The following is a 13,215-nucleotide window of genomic DNA, read 5'->3' on the forward strand; positions in this document are numbered from 1 at the left end:
AGTTCAGAGTTTCCGAAATTTTACAAAAAGTTCGGCTTTAGTAACAGGATTTTGAAGATATTACTGCGAAATATTGGATGTAAATTGTTTAAGCCGTTATTAATAAATGGTACAAAGGTTTTGCCAAATTTAATATTATCTGATAGTATTTAAATTCTAAACTGTCCCTGTTGTTTTCTGTATACAGGCACTTGGCCAAAATGTCATCTGTTTTAACAAAAAGTTTCAGTTCAAAGCACATTCTGTTGGCTCAACGTTACCGAAATATTCAAAAACACCAAATTTCTAATTTTTCAAAAACGAAAAAAGTTGTAAGTGAATGTTTTTAATGGTTCATCCTTCGTGTTGTTATTTAATTTGACCCTATTTTATTGCAGGTTCTTGGAGGGACAGGATTATTTGGAGCAGCAGGTGTTATTACCACAATCGCTGTAAGTCGACAAGCTCATGCCTCCGAAGATGAAATTCATCCCCCGTCCTATCCATGGGAACATAAACCACTTTTGTCAACGTTAGACAGAGCAAGGTGACTTTATGTCATTGGAAATAACTGGCTAAACTAAATAGTGTTATTTTTGTTTGCATGCACTCAAGAAAAAGGTGATATAAAGTGGCCGAAGGGCTATTTATATTGTAAACATAAGAAATAAAACCTTGCAAACTGGTTTACCTCAATTTATTGCACAGGCAAACACAGAATGTGTTGCTTTAAGATTTACACACAAACAATCTGAAAATTTGCAGGAGTTTATAAATTATGTCATATATTTTTGAAAATGTTCAAAGGAGTTCTAGTCTTAGGCTTGTGAAGGGTAGATGTTTATTTGATTGAAGTCTAAGAACCATAACATTTAGAATCATTAACTAAAGGTACATCTTAACTTTAACCTACATTTTTATACAGTGTGAGAAGAGGCTTCCAGGTTTACCAACAAGTTTGCGCTGCTTGTCACAGTTTGAAATACATTGCATTCCGTAATCTTGTTGGTGAGACTCACACTGAAGAGGAAGCCAAAGCACTGGCTGCTGAGGTATCAGCATAGTTTACTCTAACCATTTGTTACTCGCAGTGTATATATCGCAGGCGATACACAACTGCAATGTGTTTGAGCATCGGTTGTTGTGCTTAACATAAACAAAACCCGTATTGGCAGACCTTTTCTGTGTAAAAATTGTTGCACAATATTCTTGTTGTAAGCTTATTCATTATATATGTACAATGTTCTTTGGAATTGCTGGCAATTTTTTTTATTGGTGTATAAAATTTTCTAAATATTTCTGTGGGCCAAGGTAGCAGTGTCATTTGTATTCGTGCTACAAATCAAACCAGAATTTCAACCAACTCTTTAAAAAAAACTGCAAATTTACAAAGAAAACTGAAAATATTTGTAGGTTATGGTTGAAGATGGGCCGAACGAAAATGGTAAAATGTTTCAACGACCAGGAAAGTTATCTGATTACATGCCGTCTCCGTATGCGAATGATGAGGAAGCAAGAAAGGCAAACAACGGCGCTCTTCCACCTGATCTGAGTAATGTGGTTCTCGGAAGGCATGGAGAAGAGGTAATGAACTGAAAATGCAGCAAACCTCAGTTAATCCAGAACAAAAACTCTCCTTGGATTAACCAAGATGCAAATTAACCGATGTCGATTAGTTAAAGCCTTACCACATTGCAAATCATTTATACCGTATTTTACGGACCATAAAGCGCACCCGATTATAAGGCGCACTGTCAACAAATTGCTTTGATTAGTTTTTTGTTCATACATAAGGCGCACCGGGCTATAGAACGCAACGTATTTTAAGGAGTATGGGTTATCGTATAAAGCTCATTAAACAAAGCAATAAAGCACTACTTGGTCCATACATTAGGCGCACCGGCTTATAAGGCGCACGATCAATTTATGAGGAAAAAAAGGATTTAAGTTGCGCCTTATGGTCCGTAAAATACGGTACCTCAAGTTTTGTCTAAATTAAGTGAATTAACCAAGGTTTGCTGTATTGTTTATGTAATATTGCTCAGCTATTTTGTGTATTCAAGCTTCAGTTTTAACATGTTTAACTTTTTATTTTATCCCCAACGTTTACTTATCCATTAATTATGATCTTTATCAGTATTTCGCAAGTGATTTGTGATATATTTCAGATCAATATGTTATCTGTATTATAACTTCTCAAAGTTTTGTATTACCTAAATGCCTATTTTACATTATTCAACAATGGAAGAACACAATATTGTTTTAATTGTCATAAAACTAGTTGGGCTCTGCATAAACAATTAGTAAGCAATATCCATATACCTGTTCAAACTGTTACACAACAACACTTAACACCTTGTATTAACAGGATTACATCTTCTCACTTCTCACTGGCTACTATGACCCACCTGAAGGTGTCGAGATAGCGGAGGGTCAGTATTTCAACGCTTACTTCCCAGGTCAAGCTATTGGAATGGCACAAGCTCTGTACAACGAAATTATTGAATATGAAGATGGTATGTAGATTTGTTACAGAACTTGCAATTAAAGGTTACTTGACATAACTGCTGTTTAAATTCATTACCAACTCAATGCTATGCTTTTGTAATAATAAAATAAATGTTTCTTATGGTATTTGTTTTCTTATGGTAGTAAACAATGCCCCTTGATTAGCAAACCAGTGTCATACATAGAGATCATAAATCCCAATCATAGCATTTCAGAGAAAATCTTTAAGATTTTAGTGTAATTTGGATAATTGCATAAAAACAGATTGGTTATGCAATTAGATGGATTCATCTGTATTACATCCTAATTTGTAACAGGTCTGATCTGTTATACGAGCGGTTTCCAATGTTTCTGGTGCTGTAACCCCTTTATAAAATTTGTCAAATTGTGAATCAAACAACAATTTAAAGTGGTCCATGGCCTAAAACGTGTTGGGAACCATGCCTTAGGCGACCCCAGGCAAATCGTAAGGTGACCCTAGTTGGGGTCGCAACCCACAGGTTGGGAACTGCTGGTTTATACAGATATTACGTCAACTATTTGTGTTCCAGTTGGTGTGTCAACACATTGTTTTACTTTCCAGGCACCCCTGCAACTCAGAGTCAACTTGCTAAAGATGTGTCAACTTTCCTACGATGGACAAGTGAACCTCATCATGACACTAGAAAATTATATGGATTCAGGGTTAGTAATACTTCATACTGGTATACCAATTTTACCTTGTATAATTTTGATTTTTATGGGTTCCCTTCCCTGAAGGGGACACATATTGTTTTTGTCCGTATTTTTTTTTCTTTTTTTCTTTTTTCTTTTTTCTGTCTAACGCTGGCTTGTGAGACCCGTTTGGTCAAGAAAAAGTGCTTGAAATTTATTGAAATTTGGACATATGTTAGATATTAATCCAAACTTGGTCCACCTGAAGTTTGACCCCAAATTACCCAGCGGTTCACCCACAGGCCCCCGAAACGTAAAATTTTTAACGCTGGTTTGTAACGCTCGTTTGGTCAAGAAAAAGTGCTTCAAATTTATTGAAATTTGGACACATATCAGATATTAATCCAAACTTGGTCCACCTGAAGTTTGACCCCGATTGACCCAGCGGTTCACCCACAGGCCCCCTAAACGTACATTTTTTAACGCTGGTTTGTAATGCTGGTTTGGTAAAGAAAAAGTGCTTCAAATTTATTCAAATTTGGACATATCTTAGTTATCAATTTGAACTAGATTCTCTAGAAGTTTGACCCCGAATGACCCAGCGGTTCACCCACAGGCCCCCGAAACGTAAATGTGTCTAACGCTCGTTTGGTCAAGAAAGACACTGTAGGCAGAAGTACCAAGAAAGTAACTCACTGGTTTACGATAGCGGGAGGGCTCAGCTTGACGTCGGACAGACGTTTTACGAGACGTCGTTTCAGTGATTAGAAATCAGCTGTTGTGCACAGCAATGCTATGTCATTTTATTAAGTTATCACTCACGTGTTTAGTTTTGGCGAAGGTTTTGCACCTATGACGTGATTTAAACCTAATAACCGTGCTTCGGTTTTGTATATGTCAAGCAAAACTTTGTTAATCGAAGTAAAGATGAAAAAGTTAACTTGACTTTTTTGCCAAATAAATGTTTTTTTAAATGCTCGTTGTCAGGTTGGCCGCCGCATGATCACGGGTTACTTAAGGTCAACTAGTAGGTATTACAAACATAGTTCAGACCTTTCTTTCGTCATAACGTAGCGTTTTTTTGACAATCAATTTAGGAGTCAATACTCATGTATAAATTAGGCTTAACAGTATTGTTGAACACCAAGGACGGCGTGCTATTGAAAACGGTGTCAAAAGTCAAACAGTCGTTTGGCGTGTGCACACTGAGAGGTTACTACAGGTCAATGGTACTCGTTTTGCGAAACAAAGTTAAATGAAAAACAATTTGTTATGTACACACTTGTAGCAAATTGCTTTTTAATTTAAAGTGTCTGTAACACAACTGTTACAGCTTTCTAAAAAAAATGTGTTGAAAATCCGACCTTGGACGACAATATCTGGGTCAAAGCAAGAGATTAGATTAAAGTATTTGTTACGTTTTTTAATGTTTTTGTAATTATATGACAATAAGAGTGCAAAAAGAATACGAACAATTTTTTTTGTTGGGTTAATGCTTTCTAAAAATTTGTCCTTAAGAATCTAAAAATCACCGCAACATTTGTTTACTGTAAATCTGCACAAACGCGCGTGTGGGGACCCATTTGTTTTTGTTTACAAAAACAATCATATGTGTAGATCAAATGATGTGTATAGTAAATTGGTAAATATCGTATAGAATATATAAAATGTATATCAGAAAGCCACTCTTCTAGTTTTGTATTTGTTTGGTATGTAGATAAATTAGATTAAGATTAAATCTCTTTGTAAAAAGTTTTACTTATTTCTTTTCACCAAATGGCATTCTGCTGCACCCCTGCAGTACTATCCTTGCAATATGGCATTAAATAACTGATTGTGTTCAATTTTATTGGGGTCAAGTTACCTATCTTTCATCTAGTATACTAGTCCCCTAAAAGATTGAGTCAGTGTTCAGCTACCTAATAGTTATACATATACCCTTTCTTACACATTATGGGTTGGTCCCCTATACTCAGGGTTGCCATCGACTTAAAGCCAAAAATAAGGACAACCGAAAAATTCATTTTTTATGCGAAATAAAACAAACGTTTTTGAACAAATCTTTGCATGTATACGAGCCATGACATATCATATGCAATATTTTGGCCAGAAACAATCTTTTCCAGCAACTCCTTGTTCGTAGAAAATACTAAGTGTGTCTCACAACAGGCCAGGTCTAGGTTTACTTTTGCTTGTAGCAGAGATTTGACTATAGTAATTGTTGAAAATAAGACAAAATAAGGACTCCAGTCAAAAAAAAGGACATTTCTTAGAAATAAGGACAATGAACTTTTCTAAGACATAGCCCTTCAAAATAAGGACAAATCTTAGAAATAAGGACGGTATGGCAACCCTGCCTATACTGGACTGCTGTGTAAATTGAACAGTATCGAGGCAGCATGGTAATTGACAGCAATGTTTATGGGATTAAATGAGTAAGAATAAAAAACATTTTTTTAGTTTTCATTCTTAGTTTGTTACTAAACTTTACATATTTTGTTTCTACTGTATTTACTCGATTGTAAGCTGCCTTTGGGATGTTTTAAAAATGTCGGTCTAACGAACAGTAGAGTGAAAAACTTGGTACAGCCATAGCTTTGAATAAGTACAGTTTTTTTCATGTTCTGGGTGTGTTTCTCAAGCTTTTTACTTGTGGCAAAATATATGTTTAAAATTTGTTTTTTCACACTTTTCAGGCTCTGTTGTTTTCTGCAATTTTCTTTCCCTTGTTGTGGTACCACAAGAAGCGAGTCTTTAGTATGATCAAAAGCAAGAAGATCGCATACAAAGCATGAGAACACCAAACAAACAGTCCAGCACACTTTGAAAAGTTCTATCTGTATCAGAAACTAAATGCTACCCTCATGTATTGTTCCGTTTTAAATTATTGTCAGATTAAAAAGTCAAAATTGTTTGTTATTACCAAATCTGCGGTGGTTATGTATTGAGGTGAGCAGGGATTCGGGACACAGAATTACACAGCAGTTCAATCATATTTATATTACCATGATATTTATCAAATTAACACTAATTGCGTTGAATTTAATTGTCTGTGTAAGCATTTTAGCAATTACTATATTAAAGTGGAACAGAATTAAATGATGGTTTCAAAACTCATCATCTAAACTTCGCCAATGTAAGTATTAACGCAGTAATAATGATTTAGCAGACGTACTATCTTGGCTGACGCGGAGAAAGTATGGACATGGCCTTGAAAGGAAAAGGAGTACAATAAACATTGTCCAACTAATTAAACGTGGTTCTCAACGTTTCAAATTGGACCCTTAACATTCCAAAACGTTTTCATTCCTTCCCAACAGACTACATCGCACAAGCATTTTAGTAGATGCTAAACCATAAAAAGATCATTTAACATTGTGTCCTTTATCAACTTCACAGGTTAAATTCCCTGTCTGTTTATAAACCACATGTAAAAAATGGATGTAAATTCCTTCTATCAAGTTATAAAATTCCTTCCCATTTGGGAACCGCTGCGTGTTAGGGAAATAAAATTAGTTTGAAACAATTGCGCTGCCAAAGTCTCGAGACTCAAGAACAACCAGTTGGGCGTCGTGTGTGAATCGCTTTAGGTTTAATAGACAATGTGTGCAATGACAACTTTCAAACACGTATCACACCAACACCTCGGTCCTGGCTGGTGTCAATCATCGCCGAATGGTCACGTGGTACACGTTCGTAATTGTTCGGAAAACTTCGGCAAGTTTCGCAATTGTTCGTCAACAATGCGTTCCGAACATCCGCGATCGCTTTGTTCACGAGTTTGGTGAGTCCCGACGAGTAGATTCGAGCATTGGGGTTAGCTCGAGTTCTTCTGTACAATTTGAAATCTTCGGTCAGCAAACACGAAACTCGCGACTCGTAATTCTGTTGCTCGAAACCCGCAAACTCTAGAATTTTTTCCACTTGTGTCCGCGGAGTTTTCATCAAGTCCTCGAAATACACAACATGCAGGGGAATCCCCGATTGTGCGACTCGCATTGCGGATGATTTCCATTGTTCGAGAAGTGGAATGACGAACTTCGACCAATCTGTTAAAGATCTTAATGTCAAAACTCGAACATCTCAATGTCCGAGTGTTACTTAACATTTTTACTATATCGCCTGCTTTCGACATTTTTTTAAGAAACTATTATCCCCACAAAACATGACACGCTACATTGTTCATAGCGTTCACTTATTTGTACAAAACACGTAGAGGTGGGCGCTACACTGCCATGGCTAGGTAGTCCCTGGTAAGCGATAAGTGCTATCGTATTCGTAAGGCTGGTAAGTTTTAATTAAACCGCTTCACAGTCTAGAGCAGGGGTTCTTAACCTGGGGTGCACGCCCCCCAAGGGGTGCCAGAACTGTTCCTAGGGGGTGCGGGGATGCTGAATCATTAAGGTTGGTTAGGTCTATTCTATTTAAGCAATTACAGAAGGGAGAGCGAAAATTGGTTAGTGATTTGAAAGGGGGTGCGAAAATTGGTTGGTGATTTGAAAGGGGTGCAGCAAGGAAAAAAGGTTAAGAACCACTGGTCTAGAGGTTGGTGGTACGACTCCCATTTACAACCACGCGCTCTACTGACCTCGTGTGGTGAATGTTTCGGACATGGCGTGACCCACGTGGTCGTTTGAAACTCGTCTGTTGAATTCAGCCACTAGGGCGTCGAATGGATTCCTCAGCAACAAAACAACTCTGTTATATTTCCACAAGCTCTGCATCTTGTCGTGGTACAAATGATCTTTCACAATTCGAGTCCTTCTGCTTTCCCACGAAACCAACTCACCAAGAAAACCTGCGTAAATTACAAATTCGAATCAGACCAGAGTTGCAAGCGGGCCCGAAATCTGAGCCCGAACCCGAAAGTAGAAGCCCGAAGCCCGGCCCGAACCCGAAACGTTTTTGAGAAGCCAGTTTAGGCCCGAAATTTGATTGACAGGCGGTATCCACGAAAGCCTTGCAACAAAGGATGAGAAAGAAAATAAGAGAAAAGACAACAAACACAATGAACAATAGTAGACAATGGGGCAAACAATACGTTTTAGACTATGGTGGGCGTTAGGTCCAAGCCAAAGAATTGTTACTAAAAACGAAAAGTCCGGCCTGACTTGCAACTCTGATTCAGTCTCTGCTCGGGAAACTCTATTTGACAAATAAACAACTTAAGGGCTGCAAACCTGAGTTGGAAGTCGGACAGGGCTATTCGAGCCGGGTTCAGGATCCTTAAAAACGGCATTAATTCGGGCCGGACTTTACTCTGTGGAAGTATTTTTTTGTATAAATGAATAAGCCTAGTATAGCCAGTTGCTGGACCTGACCTAATGTCTAAAAGCACTGAAACGCCTTGTTCAAGACCAATTGTCTATTGTGTTTGCTGTCTTGAACATGCCTAATGCTTCAATGTATAGGCTGTCAATCAAACTTTCGGGCCTAAAAGGTTTCTTAAAAACGATTGGGATTCGGGCTTTAATTTCAGGTCCGTTTACAACTCTGAAGTAGCCGGTTGCTGGACCCAACCTGTTGCATAACAACCTTAAAACGTATTTTCTTGGGCTTTGTTTATTATTGCCTATTGCGTATGTCTTCAAACTTTCGGACAAAAACAAGCTTCTCAAAAACGATTCGGGTTCTCGAATTTCGGGCCCAAGGGGAAAATGATTGTGAACATTTCAAGATGCTGGTGTATACTTTAAAGTTTATGTATTCAATGTTATGTCGTTATCAGTTGTCGGTCTTATAAAGTACAAATTTGTGATTAACTTAACTTAATTTAAGTTGCTCAACTCAGCCCAGTCAAACTCAAAAACTTCTCTCAACTAAACTCAACTTTTTAGGCTACAGTTCGACCAACAAGCTAAATTAAAGTTCTTTCTGTTCAACTAGTCGAGTAACTGAGGTGGCTGTTTTCGTATTGTGCAAGCCACTACCATGGTTCTGACTCTTATATCTCCCCGAAGTTGGTCCAAACTGCCAGTTTATGAGGTGACTGTGTTCTGCATGTATTCACATAGTTTGTGGAGCTGTTGTGAAAACAAAACAAATAGAAACGTACTGGAGTCAGCATGACATGCCAACCAACTAGTCCACCCATGTCACTACACATATTAAACCTGTCTGAGAAATTTACGTGGAAAACATTTCAAATTGTGTTTTTCTAGTAGCAAGCAACTAACAGGTTTACCTTTAGAAAACAATTCTTTTTCGTTGTACAAACTTCCAGTATAAATTCCCGATACAGTTTCAAGCATCTGACGCAGCCACGTGTTTCCCGATCCAGGAAAACTCACAAGTCCAACCAGAACAGTGTTTCCCACAAAGAAATATTTTCGATCACACTTCGGATTTTTAGCCCATGTCCGCCACACCGCCAGACGGCGCCCGATAGAGCAGTTAGTTTTACCGGAATTTGTTGCGTTAAATGAAATTCTGGAAACAAACGATTCTCGTTACACGCATGAACAATCGCAGTTGGTCAAGTCTACCAGCTTTGTGCAGTCATTCGTGGCAATTTTATGGAAAACCGAAACAAAATCGCAACAAGCTGAAACAGTTTTATTATGCCAGGTATCTCCCGCAGACAATAGAATGTGAACAATAGTTTGAATCACAAACTTCTTGTCGATAACCAGGACTTGTTCTCTGTTTTCTGAAAATTTATCTGCTAGTTTCGGACGTACGAGGCGGTTCTCAACTCGTTTCAGGCCATGAACCACCGGCCCAGTAAAAATAATATCGTGAACCATTACATTTTTGAGTAAGTTTAAAGTGCGCATAGGCGACAAGCGTTTTGGCTTGAAACATAATTCTTTAAAACTGATTTTCAAGAAGTGAGATACAATTATTAACAGCTAACATTTCGATACTCTTTCGTTATGTATTTGCAATCATCTCTAGTTCATCAACAAATTGAGTGGACGCCTGTGGACCACCCAAAAAGTCATCATGGACCATTAGTTGAGAACCACTGTGCTAGGGAAACCCCTCACTTGGATCCAGCATGCGTTTCTCGAAAACCGACATTTTATGCCTCAAAGTATTTCATGTTTGGGTAAAACAAATCTTTTTACGGCTAATTTGCACAACGCCTTGTTATGGTGATGACGTACTTACTCTCTATTGGTTCGGAGGCAGTGACACGCCTTATGATGTGACAAACCGGCCAATGGGAATCCACGGTTTTCGCACGACACGATACATTGCATGGAGGGAATCCGAAAAATGGAAGAAATCGAAACTTCGCGATCCGTTGCTAGGCAACCACTAAAACTTCGTTGCATTTCGTCTGTTGCAAAAAATATTTTCACATTTTATTAATGTTTGATTTTTACGATTGTGACGTAACAAACCTCTATTACACGTATTGGTGATAAACGTCACTTCCTCTCCAACAAACATGACGTCACTGTTCGTGAGTAACCACTTGGTAGTGGTAGTGAGCAGTGATTGTCCGCAGCGACACATCTTTATGACGTCATAAGAGGCGAGTCGAAGTTTTCTGCACAATGTTGTACATTTTGTGTTACGTCACTGTCCGGCCTGTGACGCAATAATTAAGTTTACCGTTTGTGATTTATTTTCCAAATTAAATTTTATTGGAGAACCAGTTGTCAAGTATTTTTGGAATTAAAACCCACCTTGAGTGGCAGGCGACGATGCATTGTTGTTCATTCTCGAACTGTCCCAGGATCGCGAAGTTTTGAATCACGCTCGAGTTTTGCACCAGAAATCTCCCAACAAGAACCACTATAAAATATCACGTTTCACGCTTGAATGAGAATTAAAAGATTGTGGCGTCACTGTCCTAACGCGGGGCGCCGTTATTTCAAGCTGTTGACAAACAAAATTCAACCTTAATTCTTTTTCTTTTACCTTTGCACGGCAGCGAATCACTGGAGCGCGTCGAGGTGCGGTCACGTGTCAAGCTGAGATGAAGCGTCACCTGCGTTGCCATGACGACCGCGACGAGGAAAAGCAGCCACGGGAGGGCGCGCCTTTGTGTAGTGCGCATCCAAGCCTTCAGTGCTCCGCGCATTCTTAACTGTCTCTTTTCTTCCGCTGATGAGTTTTTCGATTTCGAGCCGAATCGAATTGACAGCTGTCATCTACGCTATGTTGAAATCTCCTGCAGAAATCTGTAATAAATTTCCATCCACGAACTTGATTCACATCACTGACCTTCACTTGATCCAGGGAAACGCCATTCAAATATTGCAAGACTGCTTTAAACCACCACCTGTGCGGTTCGACAAGAAGTGCGCGAAGCTTTATCAGATGCGGAAGTTTCACACGGACGACCGTGAGAACATTATAATCGCACAACCGGAAGTACCAGGATGACGTCATCTACCTTTGCCGTGGGAACTTAACATGGTTGAAAATTTATCACCAGATAATAACTAAGGTGCCAAGAGTTCGGATCAACGTTGTAAGTCGGGCCGAGCTTTTCGGGCTGGGTTCGGGTTTCTCAAAAAACGGTTCTGTTTCGGGCCTGACTTTACTGTGTGTCAATATTTTTTTGAATATTTTTTAGCCAGTTGCTGTACCTGACCTAATGTCAAGTAGCCCTAATATGCCTTGTACAAGACCAATTGACCATTGTGTTTGTTGTCTTGGTCTTTCCTAAGGCTTCAACGTTTAGGCCTGTCAATCGACTTTCGGGCCTAAACGGCCTTCTCAAAAACTATTCGGGTTCGGACCATGTGCGGGATCCAATTTCAGGCCCGTTTACAACCCTGGTTTGAAAATCGTTCCGTTTACCACTGCGTGATAACAGGGAGTCGTTATCTCCAAGACGCGAGCCTTCAATCTCTTGTATTCGCTTGTTATCTAATCGCCAATTGTGACGTAACAAGGGTTTAATAAGGAGGTTTATGCGCTAACAATCGGAAAGTTAAGTTCCGGCTAGGACGCTGGTAGCAGTTTCTTGCTAAGTGGCAACTGCACTAAGTGCAACATATCAAACTGTTTTTGCATTTGAACAATGTAAAAGTGTTAAAAACGTGTAATGTTGTGTTGCTTTGATCCGCCAAACACGTAATAGTCAAAAACATTAGATCCATGTAAATCGAGTTATGTTATTAGGGTAATTTGTTACTTGCCAGGCACAAATTATGCCTTCTGCAGTTACCACCTTTAGTGCATTCGTGACTTTGCGCAACTTAACAGTAGGATACCGCTGCAGCAAGAGACTTAGTTCTTTAGAAACTGGATTTGTTTGTTTTTTTAAGCAACGATTTTGATTACCTGACAGTCACGCTTATTTTGCAGCTGCAGTTTTGCTGAGTAAGCTAGATAGCAGCGGCGAAATCAGAAAACTACAAAGCTTTCGCTAAAATTACCTGTTCTTCCTGTCAATTAGATGGGTAGAGAAACCGCCAATTTTGGAAAAAGTGCTTTGCCGCATAACGCGTCGTTTTGAACGACGTGTGACGTCATCAGGGATTTCCCCCCAAAAAATTGTTGGACCCCCCCTTTAAAAATTTCTGGATACGCCCCTGACAACACATATTCCTGTTCTCTTAAACAACTGGAAATAAAGTTACTAAAGTTTACGAGTTGATAAAAGGCGACGTTTTACACCAGTACGTTGCCTTGAATTAGAAATCTAATTGGGCTTTTATACTTTTTAATTAACCAGTATTTTCATTCCAACACCACAGAAGGATTCTTCCTTAAAGTTCCTCATTGCAACTTTTCGTGTTCTATCAAAATTGAAACTTTAAACTGAGTTTCAAGATTGTTTACTTGAAGCTAAAATTTCACCAGTCTAATAATTTTATCTAAACCAGTGGTTCCCAACCGGGGAAGGACTTTAAAACTTCAAGAGAGGAATTTACTTTAATTTTTACATGCGGTTTGTAAATAGACACTTCAGCGGTGGGAATAGCCTACTATCTGTGAAGTTGATAAAATATCCGATTTGAAATAATCTTTGTATGATCGGTATGGCGCCTTCAAAAGGCATGGCGTACTGTGATTAATATATGAGTGTGCCGTGATCGCTGGTCTGCATAGACGCTTCAGGGCTGATCCCAGTTATGAATTTATGTTCATCTTAATTGGGGTTTGTAT

At 38.8% G+C, this 13,215-nt stretch overlaps 2 protein-coding genes across 2 annotated transcripts; one reads left to right on the forward strand and one right to left on the reverse strand.

Moving 5' to 3' along the window:
* The first annotated feature begins 159 nt into the window (after positions 1–159).
* LOC145224423 (cytochrome c1, heme protein, mitochondrial-like) lies at positions 160–6,068 on the forward strand. Its single transcript, XM_080090912.1, has 7 exons — positions 160–311; positions 378–526; positions 905–1,031; positions 1,393–1,563; positions 2,348–2,495; positions 3,071–3,171; positions 5,838–6,068. Exons 1-7 carry the CDS (start codon positions 201–203, stop codon positions 5,934–5,936), a joined length of 906 nt encoding a protein of 301 aa, XP_079947038.1. The 5' UTR covers positions 160–200; the 3' UTR covers positions 5,937–6,068.
* Positions 6,069–6,542: 474 nt separating this feature from the next.
* On the reverse strand, positions 6,543–11,176 carry LOC145223776 (sialate:O-sulfotransferase 1-like). The gene is made up of 6 exons (XM_080090162.1): positions 11,014–11,176; positions 10,779–10,887; positions 10,491–10,639; positions 9,326–9,586; positions 7,730–7,939; positions 6,543–7,190 (listed from the first exon to the last, which is right to left on the reverse strand). The coding sequence occupies exons 1-6, from the start codon at positions 11,174–11,176 to the stop codon at positions 6,763–6,765; spliced, it is 1,320 nt and encodes a 439-aa protein (XP_079946288.1). The 3' UTR covers positions 6,543–6,762.
* Between the last annotated feature and the right edge of the window lie 2,039 nt (positions 11,177–13,215).

Source organism: Phallusia mammillata, chromosome 4 (assembly GCF_965637545.1).
Source record: "Phallusia mammillata chromosome 4, kaPhaMamm4.hap1.1, whole genome shotgun sequence".
NCBI lineage: Eukaryota > Metazoa > Chordata > Ascidiacea > Phlebobranchia > Ascidiidae > Phallusia > Phallusia mammillata.